This window comes from Zootoca vivipara, chromosome 2 (assembly GCF_965207765.1).
Source record: "Zootoca vivipara chromosome 2, rZooViv2.hap1.1, whole genome shotgun sequence".
Lineage (NCBI taxonomy): Eukaryota > Metazoa > Chordata > Lepidosauria > Squamata > Lacertidae > Zootoca > Zootoca vivipara.
In genome coordinates this window covers 93,189,419-93,211,659 of record NC_142584.1, presented here as the reverse complement: position 1 = coordinate 93,211,659, position 22,241 = coordinate 93,189,419, and the positions used below count along the sequence as shown (strand labels likewise).

General features: G+C 42.0%; 1 protein-coding gene across 1 annotated transcript in view; it reads right to left on the bottom strand.

The window, feature by feature from the left end:
• The window catches only part of RYBP (RING1 and YY1 binding protein), a 48,146-nt gene extending 28,119 nt beyond the window's left edge, over window positions 1-20,027 (bottom strand). Inside the window, exons 1-2 of the mRNA XM_035106631.3 lie at window positions 19,759-20,027; window positions 18,316-18,441 (exon numbers count right to left, since the gene is read on the bottom strand). Coding sequence (XP_034962522.1) covers window positions 18,316-18,441; window positions 19,759-19,790 — 158 coding nt within the window. The 5' untranslated portion in view covers window positions 19,791-20,027. The remainder of the gene's footprint in view (window positions 1-18,315; window positions 18,442-19,758) is intronic.
• Between the last annotated feature and the right edge of the window lie 2,214 nt (window positions 20,028-22,241).

Here is a 22,241-nt window from a genome sequence, read left to right as displayed (position 1 = left end):
TTCATTATCCAACCCACTTAATACCCACAATCTCTCCGCAGTTCACTTGCTCTGCCTGACCAAGGAATAAAGCACAGGCTGATGTGTGGATTATTGGGATTCCTATTTTTTCCTCTCCTGCTGGCTAAGTGCTAAGCACTTGGCAGTGTGCCTGACCCACAACACGTGTGGAATTGTCAGCCTAAATATGTCATCTGGAGAGCCTTGATGGGAAGCGTAACTAAATGTTGCCGTCTTAGCAAGAGCTCCAGGCTTACAAAACTTGCAGTTTTTGTAAGTTCCATTAAAATTAGTTTGTTTGGGTTTTTAAAAAAATGTGAGCAAACATGAATTTTCCCTCCTGTGTTATGCAACAGATGAAAAGTCAGGAAGAATGTGATATCTTACTATTTGCAAAAGGCACGTTAAAAATAATGCAAAAGAACTGAAGTCCCCCTTATACTGTGTGGGCTTATTGAAACGACTGCTTTAATATCACATTACTCATTATGTTTTCATTGTTTGTAAAGAAAGGAAGGTAAAGGAGAAGTTTTCATGATAAACAAAATCTAGGCCATACTGTTCTATACAACAAATAAAAGATCCACCAGATGTTTCTTCCATTCAGGCCACGCATAAAATGTCTTCTTGCACCGAGAAGAACCTGAGAGAAACCTTGCTGGATCAAGCCAAAGGCCCTTTTAGTCCAGCATCCTATTCTCACAGTGGCCAACCAGATGTCTAAATCTAAGGCTCTCTAAATCATCACTGTATTCCTAACTGTTCATGTATCAGAAACCAAATAGACTATCTTTTATTAAAGTTCGGGGCTTTATAAACTAGCTGTAACCTTTCCATCAAAGGGGAGTTGCTCAAATCCCTCAATCGTTTATGGTTTCCCATTTCTGAATTTTCCCCAGCTCTACAATGCCCTTTTTGCAGGGAGGTGACCAGAACTGTATACAGTATCCAACCATGCAATCACACTCAATAGGCATAATGGCATTATATTGGCAGTTGTTTTCAATCCAACCCTTAAGGTTCCCTAACATGAAATTCATCTTTTTCACAGCTATCCCACACTGGGTCAACATATTCATTGAACTATCCACTATGAGCCTAAGGTCTTCTTCCTTGTTCCAGGAGCTCAATGCCATGAACACACACTCACAACTTCTGTCCGACTGGTAGATAATTGTACGAGTGACATTCCATGAAGTACACTGAATAGTGCCCACACCCCTTCTAGCTTGCTCCATGCATCTCTGTAGTTTATTGAAGTGGTGACCTAACAAATTCCAAGGTCCAAAATAAACTAAGGGGAGGGGCAGAGCAGTTTGCCCTGGCATCCCACTGAACTCACTCCATTCCTTGTTACCTTGACTCTTTGTCAGTGGGCCAGAAACACTTCATCAGCTGGGCCTTGCCTCTTGCTTGTTCATGGCACATTACTGCCTATATATCTCACCCAAAGGTAGAATCAAACAAGCTCAGCAGAGAAGAAGTTGCAACGGCATCCAGTAGTTGTTGTTTAGATTGTACCACAGAGATTGACCTTATTTGGGGGGGGGGGCAGTATGACAGTAATTTACTTCATGTTCAAAATTACTAGGAGCCAGAAGAGAAAGCTGGTAGGATTTTAGCCTATAGACATAAGCAGGCTAAAAATAGCACGGTTCTCTCTGGAATTAAGCTAAGTGATGGTGCAATAGCTCATAGTTCAAGATTCAAAATGATTTTATTAAGTTCTATAGATTACTTCTGTTGGCTTTTCAGCATTTTGAGTAATCAAGCCTTCTAACAGTAACAAATGTTCAGATCATAATCCAAGGGAAACTTGTAAATTACACATCAGAAGAAATTACGCATTATATTAATACAACTGACTGAAGCCTTAGCTCCAACTGCTTCATGTGGATTAATATAAAGATACTGAAATCTAATACTGTAAAACAGATTCAAGTTTGGAAATTATCGTAGTTTCATTGATTAGATATTAAAACCCTATCAGACACATTAAGCAAAGTTTTTTAAATGCAATGCCATCTTTAGTCTTACAAAGCATGACAGCAGTGGTCAATGCTGTTTATTATGTTTTTGTAGCCAGCCCAAAAGCTATTTAGAATCGCAAATTATATACTAATCAAGTATCATGACCTTGTATTATCCAGTAAAGGATCTGCATACATACTTGGGAGCTATTTTGCGAAGGATTCTTAAGACATCCAACTTACCTGTGTGAATAGCACACGTTTAACTTTCTACCACTGTTGGCAAAGAGTGGTCCACAAAAATTTGGCTTGACTTACTTACTAGGTAGTAACAGTTTTGTGGTTGCTGTCAAGACCTTCCTTCCTCTAAACCTTTGTGGATACCTAGCGGGGTGTGTGGGTGTGGGTGTGTGTCTGTCTGTCTGTCTGTCTGTCCTGTTGCTCTGAACTTTGAAGCAAGAACATGCCTGCTTCAAAGTCTAGTTCAATATGAAATTCCCCTCTTTGAGTGGGTGGGAGGAGAGAAAAGCAGAATGAGCCAGGAAGCCTGCACAAAAAGTGCAGTGTGACATAGGAAACCCTCCAGCACTCTCTAAAATAAACAAAAAAGAGGGTTTCATGGGTATTAAGCGGTGGGGGGGGGAGAGGCTTGTACCTCATGAGCAAATATTTAGAAATCTCTTTTCAAGTATTACAAGGAAGAAATAGATGTCAAGAGCTTTAGCCGATATTGTACTGTAATAGATTAGCTATAGAAGGTGCCATACTGTGACACGATTGTTTCACATCACACTATATGACATGACATGATGTTTTCCTATCATGCAACAAGGACACTTTTGACAAGAACTGAAAACCCCACACCTATCCTGACATAATGGTTACAGAATGTATCACAACTGCAATAGTGACTTGGCTGCAACTCTGAGAACCAGCCATGAGAAGCACAGTAATTCCGTGCATGATATTCTCCAGCATTTGTTGGGGGAAGGGGACCAATGAATTACGCTATGCCACAATCTGTCACTGTAAGTTTCTCTACCGCTGAACTGTTAGACTTGAGTAGCAATTATAATATAAATCAACACCAGCTGACTGCATCGTTTCTCACAGAACAATTGTCCTAATACTTTGAAGAAGTTTCCACAGACAATGAAAGTAGATGTGCTAAAGCTTTGTGCCAAAATAAATAATTAAATCAATGCTTGAAGCAATACGCTTACCACCTTCTTGTATATATTTTTAGCTGCCCCATGAATGCCAACTGGCACTGAATATACATTTTATAAAATGAAAAATTAATAAAGCTAACAAAGCAAGGGGGGAAAAAACAACACCTTGCACTGGGGAGGGGTGCTTGTTTGAGCAGACGCCTCCTTCCACTCAACTCCACCGGCTAAGCAGCCTCCTGCTGGCTGCAAAAATGAAGGAAGCATCACTGCATTGGCATGACACCCCCACCCCTTCTGCACAGGCCTACTCTGATACACAGGCAGGGCCACTAACCTGTCAACCTTTGGGCATCATAACGTTTTGACACTGATAGGTGTGCAGGGGATCCCACCCACCTGTGAAATTTGAGATGTGGGGAAGGTGGTAATAGTGGTAACTGACAAAGCAGCACTGAGCTGGATTGAACTGTTGAGTTCAATTGTGCTACTTTGGCTGCATGTACCAGTTCCCCATGGGGAGGGCACAGCCAACAACAAAAATTAACCCTACCCATCAGCTAATATCACTTAACCATTGTTCTGACAACAGCTGGTTGCAAGGTGAGCAGGGTTTAGGAGAATTTCATCACAGGCTAGACTGCACCTCCTGGCAGGCCAAAATTAACCTGCAGACTGGAAGCTCACCACCCTTGCTTTATATTAAGAACACAAGAGGAACCCTACAGGACCAGGCCAAAGGTCCATCTAGTCCAACATCCTGTTCTCACAGTGGCCAAACAAGTGCCTATAGGAAAGGGATAGGTTATATCTGTCACCTATGCTCTGGCCACCTCTAGGTTAAATTTCCAGTACTGCTACGCACTATATATGTGGGGCTGCCTCTGAAGAAACTTCAGCAGGTGAAGAATTCAGCGGCCAGGTTTCTCACTGGTGTAAGATAATTTGCACATATAATACCAATTCTGTCATTGGCTGCCAATTACTTCAAGGACCTCCTCTTCCCATATGAACTGTCCCAGACCCTGCAATGATAATTTGAGAGCCTTCTTCATGCGCCTCCTCTGGAAGAGGCCCAGAAGACAGCAACTTGAGAATGGGCCTTTTCTGTGGTGGCTCTCTGCTTACAAAATGCTCTCCCCGTGGATGCTCACCTAGCTCCTTTGTTACATACCTTTAGGCACCAGGCAAAAACATTCCTCTTCTCCCAGCCCTTTGGTTAATTAAACAACCAATAGCCTTTTAAACTGGGGTGTGTGTGTGTTTGTTACAGTGGAACCTCGGTTTACGAACACCTCAGTTTACAAATTTTCAGTTTACGAATGCTGCAGACCCATCTGGAACGGATTAATTCACTTTCCATTACTTTCAATGGGAAAGTTCGCTTCAGTTTATGAACGCTTCAGTTTAAGTACTCCGCGGACTGTCTGGAACAGATTAATCCACTTTCCATTACTTTCAATGGGAAAGTTCGCTTCAGTTTATGAATGCTTCAGTTTATGAACAGACTTCCGGAACCAATTGTGTTCATAAACCAAGGTACCACTGTACTATGTTATGTATTTTTGGGTTTTATATTGGTAACTCACCCTGTGATCCTCAGATGAATGGCAGTATACAAATTCAAATGAAAACAATAATGATAATGATAATGACAATGACAATAATAATTCCACAAGCAGAACTTGAGTGCAACAGCACTTTCCCCACTTGTGATTCCCAACAACTTATTTTCAGAGGTACATTGATACCAACAACGGAGGCAGAACTGGCTAGCACAGCTGGAGCCATTAATTATCTTTTCCCAAAAGGGAAAGCTAATTAGCCCTAGTTTGGGACCTTAGTATTTTCAAGAAAAATTAAAAGCATCATATACTAATTATGAAAAGTAGTACAAAATAAAGTGAGAGAGACATATTCAAGCCCCACATCTTCAAATGACTCACTGCATAGCTCTAAACAAGTCACTGTCTCAAGTCCCACTTCCTATATATAAAAATGGGATTATCAGTCACTCACATGTTTATTATTTTTTAAATAATATATGGTTTATAATTATTTATAAACCATTTCCCCCCAGAGTTCCCAGGGAAGGAAATACCAAAATATTCAAATCAACTGCTGAACAATATTCAAAACTAGGAGCATATGAATACACATATTTGCTGTCAATGAAGTTAACTTGGTAGCAGGACACAACACAAGTGTCTCAATCTACAGTGTGCTTGCCTGAAATGAAAGTAAGGATAAAGCATGTCACACATCTGAAGGGGGGTCAGGCCTGGTGCCATAGCAGAGAAGACCCTCTCGCAGACATACACACCCCTTTTATTACAGTGGGACAACCACAAAAAGGGTCCCTTCGGCAGATCTTAATGCATGGGCAAGTTGTTCCAGGAAGAGGCATTCTTTCAGATATTTGGAGCCCCATGGCTTTATCTATCACTATAAGCACCTTGAATTAAGGCTGGAAGGTAACAGGTAACCTGTGCAATTCGTTCAGATTTATGGTTATAAGCAGTATATATAAGCACCCTAGGCACAATGTGAACTGCAGCCTCCAGACTGTACTCAAAAGGCAATCTACCCCAAGGAGCCAAAATGGCTTCCCCCCCCCCCCCCGATGTTGAACTAGCCAGAGTTGGGAATAAGCTCTCCCATACACTCCAGAAGTATTTGGAGAGCCATGGATTCTCGCATCCCAGATAAAGAATGATTTTTACTGTTCTGAACTATTTTTTGAAATGCAACCCAAATACTGAGGCATTTTAAAATGTAGTATTAAGTCACACAACAAATAGTAATTCCTTCAGTAGCACCTTAAAGACCAACTAAGTTTTTATTTTGGTATGAGCTTTCATGTGCATGCACTCATACCAAAATAAAAACTTAGTTGGTCTTTAAGGTGCTACTGAAGGAATTTTTTTTTATTTTGCTTCGACTCAGACCAACACGGCTACCTACCTGTAACTAGAACAAATAGTAATCTTTATGATGGTTTTGCTTGCTGCTCTCTGAAGTGTGAAGGAGCTCACTTTTACATGTTCCTGCCACAGAGGTACATTAAACCAGCTCCCCATAGCCCTAGTCAGCATGTTCAGTCATCAGGGATTATGAGTGCTGCAGTCCCAACTGTGACCAGAAGGTCACAGATTCACAACAGCTGCTTTAGATTAATGTATTTTTAAATGTTTTGCTTTTTAGAAACCCAGGTTTAAAAAATAATAATGAGGAAAAAGTTGCATGTATTATCTGAAACTAAGTTTTCCTCAGGATAAATGCTAAATCTGTCATCAGCCTGGTCCGGCAAGTTCATCCACAACCAAACAGCTACGAGCTAAGCAGCATTTGTTCTCAAGCAACTGTTTTCTCATTAAATGAATGACTGAATTCCTATCCACCAAACCCCCTTGCTGTTACCACTCACCAAACTGGTTTATTCTGTTGCTGTCTACACACACCTGGAAGGTATACGTACTGAAATTTTGTAGTGGGCAGTGTTAGGAACTCAGGTATATATGCTAGGCACCAAATGATTCCTTGGTGCTAGGTTGCCACACTGGAATTCAAGGGGTTGGACTAAATGACCCCCAGGATACCTTTCAAAGCTACAATTCTATGATCTCAACTACACTGCTTGACTGTAGCTTGCTCTTACAACAATTCACATGTCCCAGTATGCAGGGAGGAGAAACCCACATAGTGGAAATGGAAATGCTACTAACTATGGAGTAAGGCAGACATTTTTGAACTGTGGTCACTAACCTGGTGCCCAGAAACCTCCATGTGCAATTGGACTGCACCAGTAGCAAAACATGAATGGCACCTGGATAATTTCAAACTCTGGTAGTGGGCACATGGTATTTATCCCATTTTGGAAGATAAACTGATTTAATACATTCATACAAGGTCAATTTGAATCCTTAATCTATGGCCATTTCAACAAGTTAGATAATAGAAAAACCTATCATCTTATGCAATACTTTAAAACCTATTTACTTATGAGGCTGTCAACTGGTTCTAAATAATCAGGATATTTACTCTCTTGCTCTTAAATGAATTAGGTAGGGTTTTTTTAAAAAAAATTCATTGTCTTGAAATAGATATTTTGAGTATAAAAAATTAAAAGGCAGTGGTTACTCTTAAAAAACAGCCCAGTCGAGTCTTGCAGCTAGCTAGCACCTTGCCAACTTAATTAATGTATAACAAGTCCTTCCAGGCAAATAGCTTGCCAGTCTCGCCTCTCAAGACAACATTCAATGCACACAAGTGTGCTGGCAACATTTCTCTTCCTTGGCTTACACTTTTATTTTATCCTGCAACATTTGGACAAATAAAATATTGCTCAAAATGCCACTGAAACATGCAAATGTTGCCTACCACGCAACAACATCTCTGATCAATTTAATTTAAGTTTTTCACTTTGTTCCATTCTGCTTAAAGAGTCTGGAAGATAACAGCAACTTATATAAGGTTTGCTGATGTACAGTTAAATAAAACACTAAAAATAATCATGACACCAGATGAAGTTATGTACTTGCTCTCCTTCCCTGTCCCCAATGGAGCTGCAATGGCTCTGTAATAGTAGCACAGGGACAAGAGAGCTAATACACGGCATTAACATTACAGAGGAAAGCCTCCCCTTCTTCAGCTAATGATGTACTCCATACAAGTGTGCCCAAGGGACAAGAGACTGTGCCGGCTGATTGACTCCATCACAGGGCCATCGTCCATCAATGTATTGCCCCTTCTATTGAAATCTTAGGAAGAGAAAGTCCTCAGCTAGGCAAGCACTTTCAAAATTAATAATGTCACAATGCAGCTGGCCAGACAACATAAGCAGTATAAACAGAATAAGTGAATAAACAGAAAACTTACCTTTGGCAGCCATGCACAGAAGTCATATACAGTTGTACGTCAGAAGTCGAACGGAATCCGTTTGACTTCCAAAACGTTCAGAAACCAAAGTGTGGCTTCTGATTGGCTGCAGGAAGCTCCCGCAGCCAATCTGAAGCCACAGAAGCCCCGTCGGACGTATGGCTTCCAAAAGAACGTTCGAAAACAAGAACACTCACTTCCAGTTTTCGATCGTTTGGGAGACAGAACGTTTCGACTCCCAAGGCATTCGGGAGCCAAGGTACAACTGTACATTCAATCTAAGAAAAATGTGTCTAAGTTTTTGGACCCCTGAGCTTTACAGAATTATAAGCAGCCCTCAAACGAACAACACAAAGGGTGACACCCAATGTTTCATCACATTTACTCACTGAAATATCGATATGACCATCAATGGCTATCACTCAAACTATTCAATCTATACTGCACTATGTTCCAAGTTAACAGCATAACTTGGAGAAATCCCTGGAACAGATTCAGAGGACCTGCAAGGGGAAGAGGGGAAGCTCTGTTGGGCAAGCAGAATTACATGGTTAGCACTATGCTGAATACAACTCAAAAGTATTTGGGAGGGGGCAATGCAGATATATCTTTAAAAGGTAACGTCAGTCTAATGAAGCACTTTCCATTCTGTACAATGGAAAGGAAGATGCCAATAAGAGTTGCATCAAGCCTGTAAAAATCTAAATCACACAGTTGAGAAGGCTGCCAAGAACTGAGACATTGTCAGCCCAAAGTACGCAGAAACATGGAGTTCTAAGAAGGGAGCCAGGTTCAATGAAGCCATGCAAGGACTTCCACTAGCGCAACAAGGCTTTCCACCAAGTGGGTCAGGAAAACCCCTAGAGCAGCGTGCAGGAGGGAAGGAAGGAAGACTGTCCCATTGAATTTCTCAGACTGAATCCATGGCACTAAATTCCACTAAAACCTATTACATGCTTGTCAACAAAAATCTGAGAACTGAGCTGTTCTAGAACACATGAGGAGAGGAGCAAGATGTGATCCATGTAGTTAGGAGTCAGATGCCAAACGGTCTGTTAACAACAGATGAGGAGACTGTTGGGGTGAACCAAAACCAATAACCATAGGTTCATTTGGGATGTGAAGCAGGAATCAAAAAATGAAAGCATAGATAAAGAATCTGTCAAAAAGAAGGATGAAGCAAGGAATTGGAGGTAGGCATAGATAAGCCAAAAACACAAACAGAAGATGGACTGAGATTGGTGCAAAAAGGCAATAAACAGTGGCAGCCAGAATCCAAGTTACTGTACTGTTTAGGCAAGGATCTCCAAACTGCTGTTGCTGAAGTTTATATCTAGCAAGAGTAATAGCAAGGACCGGCGGCTTGCTTTGGCGGCAGAGCCATGCCAATTATAAAAGTCACCACATCAGACCCTCTTGCTAGAGTCAAACCTAACCTGCAATCGAGCTGCCAAATCCAGCAAACACTGCCAAGGTTAAGTTTTCCAGTTCAGGTCCTGGTGTCTCTTACATGAAACCTATGACTATAGTAAGCAAAATCAAGGCCTAATGATTAGGACTTCTCCAGGTCTTATCAAATATTATACAGGAACTTATGAAACTTAGCCCAGAAACACAGCATACAAATATACTGGGGGGGGGGGTTCCAGTCAAATAAGAACTACAGCAAAGTTCAACAGGAGCTTTTCTTTGATAACTAAACTATACTGTGCTTACATTCATGTCCTGGGCTTCTTCACCTGACTTATAGGGTATAATTCCAGATCCATAAAGGATGAAGACACCAAATAATCATAAAGAAACAATATCATATTTCTTCAACTTTTTTAAACCACTAGAAAGGGTGGTAGGTGTTAATTTTTTCCAATACAAAATAAGCTCATCAAGAAGCTGAACTAAAGAGCCTGCCTATATACTATGATTTTGGTGCCCTCCCTTTAGATATCAGATATGAGACTTGAAGGAAGAAACCTTTTCCGATGTGGTGCTCTGTTTTTGGCCTTTCAGTGAGGCCAATTCTGCATCTTTTCAGCACGAAGGAAAACTTTTTTTTTCAGGCATTCCTAAATCTCGTTAGAAGCTGGTTATCTATTCCTTGATTATTTATATTTTTACTGCTCTGAGGTTTTATTGTTAATTTTTATTGATGTTTTACCGATCAGGTTTTGTTTAAACTGAATTAACATTTTTATGCTTTCTTGAAAACTGCTTTGAAGATTATAATAAATTTGATTCAATGTTTATTTGTTCAGGAAGTTTGAAAACCTAACAATACAAACATCATAGGACACCCCCCCTTTCTCAGATACATTGGGCATTTGCTTAGGATATTGTATAACAGACACTATATCGTTTATGTTTATTATTGAGCAAAATATACACACACAAAGGTTCTCTTGGTTTGTCTAAAACATGCCACCTTTTAAAAATACATTTGATTACATCCCAGCTATTTGCTATACAGCAGAGTAACATGTCAGGACCAGATAGTAAAAAAAACAAATCTATGGGGAGGGGTGGGGGAGGAGAGAACCCTGAAGCTGCACATGTAACCTGTGTAAATTTCACGGCAGGTCAAAAGCTACTTGTTATGGAAGGAACACACACCTTTCCAAATGACCTACATTCTGCAAAGAGACCCACTGACCTACAGAACCATATGAAAGCTCATAAAGTAGGTCACTGGGTTTCACTGTTTTTAAGCATTACACTTTGAAAGAGACACACAGTGACTAAATCTAAAGACAAATGCACATCACAGGGGATCTCCACATGCAGTGATATAGCAGTTTTTTTAAACCAAATTGCATAGCAAAAAGCTATTATCTTCTAAGTCACATGACCGGCTTCCATTTTTCTTTTCTTTTTTTTTTAAAAAAAGGATTGAAGTGAAAGACTATTTAGACCTAAGTTCTCCACAGGTGAATTTTATGGCTTTCTGAGTAGCCTACTGAACAATGAAACTGTCAGAACAGTGAAAGGAAGAAACACACAGGAGCTCGTTTTCATTTATTTCCAAAGCTATCTGAAGGGGCAAAATGTCAAACACACACCCCTTTATAACTTCCAAGAGAGCTATGTAGTTCTGGATACTCATTCTGCCAACCTCCTGCACACAACAGTGCAGCCTCTCGGGACACCAAGGTGTTGTTTGAGGTAGTTCCCCCTCCCCTTTCCAGCACTGCCCCATCTAAGGCAGTGTTCGGAAAGGGGATATGAAAGCTAGGAGCTAAATGGCACCTTAAACCTAGGTAACAGGCGCAACAACACTTTTTAATAACAAGAATACAAAGCTGAAAATGAATGAACTGCAGCTAAACTATTATATTCATTTTTCACATGGTCTAGTCCTTCCCCTGCCCACCCCCATAATATTCTTCAGAAGGTCTATTCTCCAGTCTTCAGACAGTAGCTAGAAGTGGGGAGGCAGAAAAAGGTGCTCCTTTTCCTTTCCACTCTGCAGTTTTAACCTGAAATCTTAGGCGCAGTACTGCGCCCAGAGCTCAAAAACTGCTCACGCTAATTAAATTCTCTGCCACAAAATGCACCTAGAATAATGGAAGTTTCTAATACTGAACTATTCTAAGGTGTAGGGAAATTCATTAGAAAAAGAAATACATAAAAGAGGCATAAGGATTCTAGAAACAGGCAGAAGGTTTCCTGCCTACTTTCCCTAAGTCAAGTTATGGACCAATTCTAAAAATTATTTTATTCATAGAGGAATGCTCTTACATTTTACTAAAGTAAAAAAAAGCATGCAAGCTTTGCAGAGATAGGCTGTAAACAAAAAGGACATTCTTGCCTACTAATTATTAAGAATATAGAAGGAATATTATAAAAGGAATATTATTCCTTTTAAATAAATCCACATGCTTAAAAATCCATTTCTTTGCTTTTCCATGCTTTTCCACCTTTGAATTTTTATTTCCAAGATAGTTGTTCACACAGCTAGCTTATGTGCACATAAGATAATCAGAAAGTCTTGATTATAGAGATAAAAAAAATGCAAGATACACCAAGAACTTGGGAATAACTTGAGTTCTCTGCTTTCAACTGTACAGGCAACTGTGCCGCAATCAATTATCGGTATATATCCATTTTTATGTTCTACCTCTTCATCCTCTTTTTCCTGCTAGCTCTAACCTAACTACTGGCACATGAATTGGAACTTCTTTGGGGGAGTGAACTTTCTTTTTTCCAAATATTATTCTTTGCAATGCTAAGTATATTGATAGCACTATATAAAAAGGACAGGATTGTTAAAGCAGCACTGTACCTTACTTTTACTTACATTGTGCTTATCAAGGAAGTTGGTCACAACCATTTTAAGGTCAGGTTCCTTAGCATATTTGATCAGCTTCAATAAAAATCTTAATTCACTCAATGGAAATTAATGCCTGACCATTCCAGTTCAAAGACAAAAGGTGGTTAAGATGTAGGAGAAGGAAAATGGAAAATAGGTCTCATTTGTTACAAACTGGAATGTGCGCTCGAATTTTTATTCTGTCTCTTTGCTTCTCTTTTAAGAAAGATGGAAAAATGGAGGGGGTGTATAGAAACTTGTAGCTTCTGCATGGCTGGAATGTAAAAGGTAAGAATCACATCTGTTGCTCTGTCCAGTTTTGCAGGCTAGGCCAAAGCACTTCAGGCAAGTGCAGAATGATATGGGGCATTGCCTGGGGAGAATCCTAAGGAACAAACAGTTAGCAATTTGCCAGCAGACTAGAGGTCCCTTACTCCTGCTTTAGTTAAACTATCTGCTTCAATCATGGGCAATGCAAGGGGGTGGGAAATCTGACTTCTGGATCAAAACTATGACACAGATGAGTGGAGGTGACCCCTTCTAAAGTACACTGCTCACCTATTCACAGCCACCTCTCTTCCCCCAAGCACTTTTGTCTGTCCTGAAATAACACTTGGAATTGAAATTCAGTTTTGGTATTGGGGGGGAAAGTATGATGAGAAAGAGAAGACTGTGGAAAGGCAAGCTGCAGACAGCAGATGGATAAGCACACATACTGTCTGTCTCTCTCTCAATCACACCATTTTTCAAAGAATTTGGGCTCTTGCCCCTTGTTTTTTTATATGACTGGGGCAGACCTGGATTTAAATCAGGGGTAGCAAACCAGCCCAGGCAAGGTGCCTACCCCTGGTTTGAATAAACATGTCCACTGATGTTGCATCTGGATGGGCTACAGAGTTAAAAACAACTGCAAAGTGCCACTTTTCCTGGTATAGTTATAGCAACATGAAACTAATTATGAACACAAGAATCCCATTCAGTTTACTGATTGTGTCAACAGAGAACCACTAAGCTGGATTTACAAACAAGATAGCTCAAAAGATAAGATTGCAAGGAAAAAGACAAGCTGACAGCAAGAACACGCACATCACACAAAAAGCAAGAACATACACACTGCACAAAAAGCAAGCCGACACTATTAAAACTAATCACAGAAAACAATTTGCAGTTCTCGATAACAATAGGAATGTGGTCAATAAAGGAGTTTAAAGAAAACAAGAACTGGATGCTGAAAAAATAGAAGCAAAGGTTTAGCCACAAATAGCACTCCTGTATGTGTTTACTCAGAAATAAGTTCCACTGAGATCAGTAGAGCTTCTTTCCAGATCTGTGGTATAGAACTGCAGTAGAACTTTTCTGGACTGCATGCAGCTGTACAGAAAATACTGTACGAAAAGGCAAAACAAAATACATGAAAAACAATAAAAATTATTGGGGTAACTCCATAGAGAGCCTACCTTTCCTTGAATGATGTGAACTATTGTTAAAACTGACTGAGTTGTTGAGTTTACGCAAGTCACACCTTTAATGTTGCTTGTTTTAGTTTTTTACGAATTTGCTCCTTGACTCAGCTATTCAGAGCCTTCCATGCCACTGTAACTGGTTCTATTGTTCGAAATGTTCTTACCATCACAAAGTTTCTCCCAAAGTTGAACCAAAATCTACCCCCCTGCAACTTGAGCCTGTTATGATACAGTCCTGCCCTCTGGAACAGCAGAGTAAAAGTTTTTGTCCTGTTCTATGGGACAGACCATTAAGTATTTGAAAAGTTCTTTGTATCACCTTTCAGTTCCTTTAATTTTGCCTCATAGGACTTACTTTCCATACCACTGACCATCTTGATTTCCTCTTTACTCATTCCTATTTGCCTAGACAGTATGCAGAAATGGGCAGCACTCTATATGAGATCTGACTAGTGCAAAATAATGTTACTTTTGATTTCATGGGGTTTTTGTATATAATTTGTTTTTATTCTTAATTATTGTAAACGGCCATGATCTCTTTATGTTATGGGTTAGCATTAGGGTTGCCAGACTCAATAGAGGACAGGATTTCTGTGCCTTTAATTTCCCTGCTCTCTTTTGAGTCTGGAAACCTTAAAGAGAAACCAGCAGACCGTTTATTTAATTTCCAAGCAAGGGGTCTGCTGGTTTCTCTTTAAGGTTTCCACACTCAAAAGAGAGCAGGGCAATTAAAGGCACAGAAGTCCTGTCCTCTATTGAGTCTGGCAACGCTAGTTAGCATACAAGTGTAATTAATAAACAAAATGGAACTATTTCTTCCCATGACTTGAAAACTGCGAGTCTATTAATGCAGACTAAAATTGCATTAGCTTTTATTGCAGCTGCACCACACTGCTGACTCATGTTCAGGTTGTGCTTGACTACAATCCCAAGATCCTTTTCACATGGCAAGCCATGCTTCTGAAATTTAAAGTGCATCAGGTACATTCAGTAAACTATTCCCAGGTGCAGCTTCAAGTAAATTTTACTCCTCTGCCACATCATTCATTATTTCATGTGAAAATAACTCAGAAACAGCAGAATCATTTCTTGAGTGAGAAAACCAAGTGAGACTTTCACTTTCGGTCATGACCACCTACCTCCTTCCCCAAAACACAATATCTCAAAAATTAATCAGCTCACAATCCACAGTAACCTTTATAACTGAATCCAAAATCTATTAGCTGGTGCACAAAAGACATATTCTGAACCCCAGATCAAAAATAAACCTAGCCACCAAGGCTACTGCTACCATCCTATCCTAACAATTTCATATGGTTAGCTTAGAAAATAATGCAGAATGAGCGCTTAAATCCTTCAATACTCTTAGAATATTTAGATGCCCTGGACTATAGAAGGTGGTGCAAATCATCTTTTTTTCAGAGCGCTTACCTTCCCTATTCAAGTATTTAGATAAATAATAAATGATTTCCGTTGTTGGACATTCCAGCTCATGTCTCTATCCCTAGCAGTATCACTCAAAAACAGGTATCTTGCTGCTGATATTCTGGAGGAATGACTTACTGGTCCTTAAGCAAGCCTAGTAGATATTTGCAACTGAGATTTTCTACAATACAAGCATGCACACAGATTGTATCATCAGATACAAATATTCTGAGTAATAGCAAACCATAAACCATAGCATTGTTGTACATTAAGTGTCAATGAAAAAAAAGCAGTTTCCTGAAACACCAACATGCGTCATATACAGTAACTCCCAAGCCACAACCAAAACTCACTGCAGAGATAGTGTTCAGTTACTAGCATTTGAGTTATTTACAAATTTATGTCCAATATTGAGTTGGTTTATAAATAATACTTAAATATGCATTTTTATTATACATTTATTATAAAATATCATAAATATCATTGATAAACACTTACTTTAAAAGCATATAGTGACATACTGAAAGCGTACTTTAAATATGGCGTGGGGAACTAGTAGCCCTCCATATGTTGTTGAATTTAAACTCCCGTCTCCCTGGCTGGCCTTGATGAGAGCTATGGTCCAACATACAGTATTGGAGAGCAACAAGTTTCCCATCCATATCTTAAGTGCATGCAATCATACTGACTTTGGTGAAACCGCACTCATACAGGCAGAAATATAGCTAGAAACCTAACAAGAAGTCATAGAATCATAGAATCGTAGAGTTGGAAGAGACCACAAGGGCCATCCAGTCCAACCCCCTGCCAAGCAGGAAACACCATCAAAGCATTCTTGACATATGCCTGTCAAGCCTCTGCTTAAAGACCTCCAAAGAAGGAGACTCCACCACACTCTTTGGCAGCAAATTCCACTGCCAAACAGCTCTTACTGTCAGGAAGTTCTTCCTAATGTTTAGGTGGAATCTTCTTTCTTGTAGTTTGAATCCATTGCTCCGTGTCCGCTTCTCTGGAGTAGCAGAAAACAACCTTTCTCCCTCCTCTATATGACATCCTTTTATATATTTGAACATGGCTATCATATCCCCCCTTAACCTTCTCTTCTCCAGGCTCCCTAAGCCGTTCAACATACCCAGCTCCCTAAGCCGTTCAACATAAGTCAACATAAGCTTTCTGCTGCAGAGAACACATAAAGAGAAAGTACCGAAACATTTTTCTAATTCTAATGCTCACTTGACAACTATGCCTAAGTTGAAAGTTTTACATTATTAATTGAATAATTTAATTTAATATGTAATTGAATGGGATAAGGTTTCCATATTAAAATTATTGTCTCTTCCCCTCCCCAGGCATGTTACAGGACAGGTTGTTTTTCCTTAAGAGACAAAAATATGCTTTTTAACAAATAAGGATACTATTCAAATTACGCTACACAAAAGGGGATGCACAACGTCTGTATCCATTGTGAGGATTGTTCTGCAAACTGTACAATGAAGGCTTGGAGTAAATTTTGCCTCACAAAACTGACTCCCACATGAGCACTACAACAGCTCCCCAATAAAGTCTACTCTTAACAGTCAGGCCTTCCCAATTACAGATCTCAAGCACTATATACAACATAAATGTTATATATACACAAATCAGAAAGAGATCTAATATTGACGTTCAAAGCTTATTTCATACAACTTAAAAACATTGCTCTAGTCTGCAAGAATGAAACTGGTGGGAAACTTTTTACTACACCTTAAAATTAAATTCGACACAGGAAGTACATCTAGCTCACAAACTTCCAGTTGCCCAGCCTTATAAAACACAATCTACAATATGCTGATGCTGCAAGTACCCTGGTAGGTACAGAACAATACAACCCCAAAAGAAATCAACAGGTTTGTATGCAAGAGCCACAAGTGGATTCACTGACAATACTAAAGCCTAAATGAACATGACTGAAGTCTACATACATACATACACACACACACACACACACACACACATATGTTCTAGACCGTGATATATATTAGACTTAAAATCAGTGTCCTTCAAAACAGTACAAAGTGTAGAAATACTCAAAAGACATGCACGTTATGTACACGAGTGGATGTTTGACACCTACCTAACTCACCTATGCCACAAGAAGCCTCAATGATCCAGAAAGGTTTTCTTATTGAAAGCATGCATTTTCAGCTTTAACTCTGCCATGCTCAAAATACTAAAGGAATACATTACCAACTGCTCCCAATCAACAACACAACCTGCTGTCTGCCATTCTGCAGTCTTCACATTAGAAAGTCTATTCATGGTAAAATTTTGTGATTTTTCTAACATAAAAAGCAGGCAACACATGACAAAGCTGATTAACTTTCCAAAAGTACTAAGGAGAGCATACAAAATAGAACACCCAATTCAGTTAAGATTATTTGTCAGCCTAAAACTTTGAAAGAATTACCTAACTCATACTTAACACTTTCAACATTTTGGGGGGGAAAATCCATCACTAATACATACAAGTTACCGTAATCAAAAAAGCTATCTCAATATCTCATAAATCTGCATTATTGTTATGTTTCTGTGACATAAATGCCTTTGTTAGATGTCATATGGCAGCACTCCTACACATAACTTGAATGTCTCTGCAAGTATGCATAACCATAGTATTATTCTGCAGGAAAATGGTTTTCCAAAGTTCCTTTATTTTACATAAAATAAGTCATTATTATTAGAACAAAGCAGAACTTTCAAGTTGTACTTCGGTTGTGTCTCTTCAGAAAACAAAAAAGGCACTCCTCAGACTACAGCCAAAAGGCTATGACATAGAAAAATACCCAGCTTCCAATCAAACCTGAAGGATCTTAAAGTCCCAGAGCCCTCTTTTTACCTACAAACATGACATACAGCAAATAGCATCAAATAATTCTTATACAGTACCTACAAACACTTGTTTTTAATGTGTACATAAACACTTGTAACACAAAACACAGGTTTAAACATTCTTTCAAAGGGAGTCATTTCTCGTTCCCACCGCCATGGTAAATCAACAAGTCAGCAGCATTACAGTTAGTTACAGGAGGAGAAGGGACGACTAGCATATTAGAATATGAACAATGTACCTTGTAGAGGTGCCTTTCCTGACATCACATATGCTGCATTTAAAGGCTTCAGCACTGTTCCTAAAGGTGCAGACACTACAATCCCAAAAACCTTCATCCGCTGCAGGTTTTGCTTGCCTTTTTGGCCTTGAGAAGTATGTGTAGGAAGAAAGGGGAGGGGGGAGAGGAGAAGGAGGAGGAGGAAAGTAAAGAATAAAACATGTTAGAAACGAGATCATAAAGCAAAGCTGTTTCATACTATGCTCCGCTTTGCTTTGCCTGCCTGATTTTTTTATATATATTTTTTGCTCCTTGCCTAAAAAGTAATCAAATTTTCGATGGAGCAGTGAGGAAAGCGTACAAAGCACCCATCAAGCCAAAAATCCCACTTTGTTCTCTCTTCTCACCACACACGTTTCTCATGCCTTCCCCCCCAACCTTCCCCAACACCATACCATACCATACCATACCATACCCCCTGTAGTAGTAAGAGAGGAAAGGGGAACATTTCCCCCTCCAACCTTCAATCTCAAGGCAATCAATTTTCACACAACAACAACTACCCACTGAATCTGGAAGGGCAGGGAAAAGGAGATGGTGGAAGGTATCTGAGCTTGTTACCCTCCCTCTTGGGGTGTGCTTGTGTGAGTGAGGGGTGTGTGTGTGTGTGCTTGATTGTACTTTAAAGGATTGTAGGCGTGTCCCTCCCTGCGCCCCCTTCGTCTGTCTGTCTGTCTCCTTTACCTTGTTAAATCTCCCTTTGTCTGGAAGAAGTCAGTGTGAGGAGACGAGGAGCTGTATGTGTGTGTGCGAGAGAGAAGCAGCCGCCATAGCTGCTCCAACACCAGATTAGCCCTGGCACCAACAGAGAGAGAAACACAAACACTTCGCCCTCCTCCTCCTCTTTGCTTCTACACACTCCCTCCATCTTAAGAGCCACCCTGGGCACAAAACAGAGCAAGCCCCTCCAAACACACACACACACACCTCCCGTCCGTCCGTCCCCCCCTCCTTCCAGCAGTTAGCCACACAAGGAGCTCTCTCTGGCTTTCCTGCCCCTATAGCTTCGCCTCCCAGCACAATTGGAAAAACAAGGAGTTTTCTGTACCTGGCTGGGAGGCAGGCAAGGCAAACAAGCTCTCTCTCTCCCCTTCTTTACCTACTTCCTCCATCTTAAAAAGCCCCCTCCCTCCACCACGACTCCCACCACTACTACTACAACCACCACCACCTCCGCCACCCCGGGGCCTAGCCGTCCCCACCCCCCACCCCACTCCGAGCGCCTCCCCTGAGCCTAAGAAAGCGGGGTGGGTGGTGGGTGCTTTCGGCTGGCACCCGCGCGGCGCGCTCCTTCCTGTCCCCACCGCCACGCTCGTCTCCATCTTAGGGAAGGGAGCCTTCCCCCCCCCCCGACCTCCTCTGCCGACTCCCCCCCCCCCTTTCGCTGGCCCCGCTTTCTCCTACCTGGTCGGGCTCTTCTTGTCGCCCATGGTCATGGATCGGTTGGGGCGCCGGCGGGGGGGGTGGCCCCCTCTTCTGCCTCGCGCGCAAGGAGCAGAGGGTTCGCAGGGCTGGCTCCTCCTCAAGACCAGCAGGATCCGGGCTGCTCCTGCTGCTGCTGCTGCTGCCGCCGCTGCTCCTGAACCGCCGCCGCTCCTGACGCTGCCAGGCTCCCCCGCTCCAGACTAGGCAGCGCGCGGAGCGCAGCCTCGGCTCCTCGGCCTCTCTTCCCCCCGCCGCTGCTGCCACTGCTCCTCCTCCTCCCAGCCAAGGCGAGCACGGCTACAGCGGGCGGAGCTGGCGGCCCTCCGCGGCCAATCCGGGCAGCCCGGCCTTGGGCTCCGCTGGGGCGAGGGAAGGGGAACGTGCAGCTTCTCTTCTCTCCCCACACCCCCCCACACCCCACAACCCAAACACGCACACACTCCTCCAAGCACCCACCACCCACCCACCGAGCCCCTCGGTGCACACAGCGCACGCACACCCCGCTCCGTCCCGGGAGGAGGAACGGCTCCCTCGGCGACGAGGGCAAGGCTGCGGGGACGCCGCTCCCTCCCAAGGCTTGGCGGTGGAAGAAGCCAGCGAGCGAGGGAAGCGTGTCGCCGTCGCTGGGCGGCGCCTGGCCACCCACAAGGCCAGCGTGTGACCCCGCCTCGGTCGCAGCCGCTCGCGTCGAGCGCGGCCCCCCTTTCAGACGTGTGCGTGTATACACGCACACGCATATAAGTGGATTAGTCACGCGGGGGTGGGGTGCGGTGGGCGAGCGAGAAGCATGACGCGCCGCCCGAGTTGCCGCTCGCCCACTCGCGTGGAGTGCGAAATCTGGCCCCGTGTCTGCTTCGCCCTTGTCAACCGCAGAGTGTGTCACCCCCTGGTTGGTTTTTTTTCTGGGGGGGATAAACTCGCCCCCTGAACAGCGAGGCGGCTTGGGGGGGGGGGTCCAATAAAGAGAATAACGTCACCCACACTGCAGTAGGAAATGGCCCGTGTACATTTGAGTCCCCCCCTCTCCCAGCTCCCCTTCGGAGAGGGAAAGAGAACACAGACTACGGGGAGGGTGTGCGATGTGAAACTTGGGTCCGCCTGCAGGCCTCTTGCTTCCTCCCCTAAGACAGTCGCCCACAAAGAAGTGGGAGAGAGGTCGCGATGCTCAGGTGTAGGGGGGTCTATTAGCCACCCAAAGGGGCAGCCTATGTCTCTTCAGCCACTTATCAAGTGCAAGAAGAATGTGTCAACATTTGCCCTTCTGTGTGTCACTCTCAGGAGGCTGCACACTCAAGGTTACTTGGGCTGCAATCCTGAACACACTTTGGGAGCAAACACTATTGAATGTACTGCGGAACTCGCTTCTAAATAAACCCTCTCAGGATTGTGTGCCAGACATGTGGAATAATTACCACTGAAGCATCTTGTCGGAAGTGGTTAAAGGGTTATAAATCTCTACCCTGCCCGACTTCAGTTTGTATGATCACTGCACTTAACAGGAATATTTTCTCCATTCTGCCTGCAAAACCTGTGGACATCATCCTGAGCAAAACCTGCACTTTAACACACCACTGCAAGCTGCTTCAGATGAAGGTTGTGTGGTGGCGTTCAAAATTACAAGCCCTATTCTGGACAAACAAGTCAAACAACCTTGTCGTCATGACCAGGGAGCTATTTTGGGCCCCCAAAATAGGATTGCCCCAAGCAAGGAGATCACATGTGCCTACTCAGACTAATGCCTATAGGTGAAGAGTGGATTCTAACCATGACTAGTGATTTTGAAGATGGTACCAGGGTGCAGTAATTATTATAGATTTGTTAACACAAGATGATGATACTTTGGACATAGGAAATGTCTCTTTACACCAAGTAGGTGTAAGTGAGAGACTTGCCCCATGCCCAAAATATAATCTTGTAGAACCCCTTCAGTCTGCCACCTACTGCAGGAGGAATGTGCCACTTACATGCATTCCTTAATTAACCCTCATAAAATAACACATGAAATAAAAAAAGAGTGTCATCAAGCTAGCATCTCACATGAACAGCATGCTTCTCCATTTCCCAGAGCATTTGGGCCACATCTCTTAAATATATATATGGGTATTTATTTACATTTATATACAGTGGTACCTCGGGTTACAGACACTTCAGGTTACAGACGCTTCAGGTTACAGACTCCTGAAGAACTTTGCTTCAGGATGAGAACAGAATTCACGCTGCTGTGGCAGCGGGAGGCCCCATTAGCTAAAGTGGTACCTCAGGTTAAGAACAGTTTCAGGTTAAGAACGGACCTCTAGAACGAATTAAGTTCTTAACACGAGGTACCACTGTACTGCCTTTCTGCCAGTACATGCAAGTAGAGAATGTGATATACTCACTGGGTATATTTCATACCTAACAGGAAATGAGCATTATCACCAAGTGTCATGTTTTCTTAGTGAGCTACACATCCCCAGAAGAAA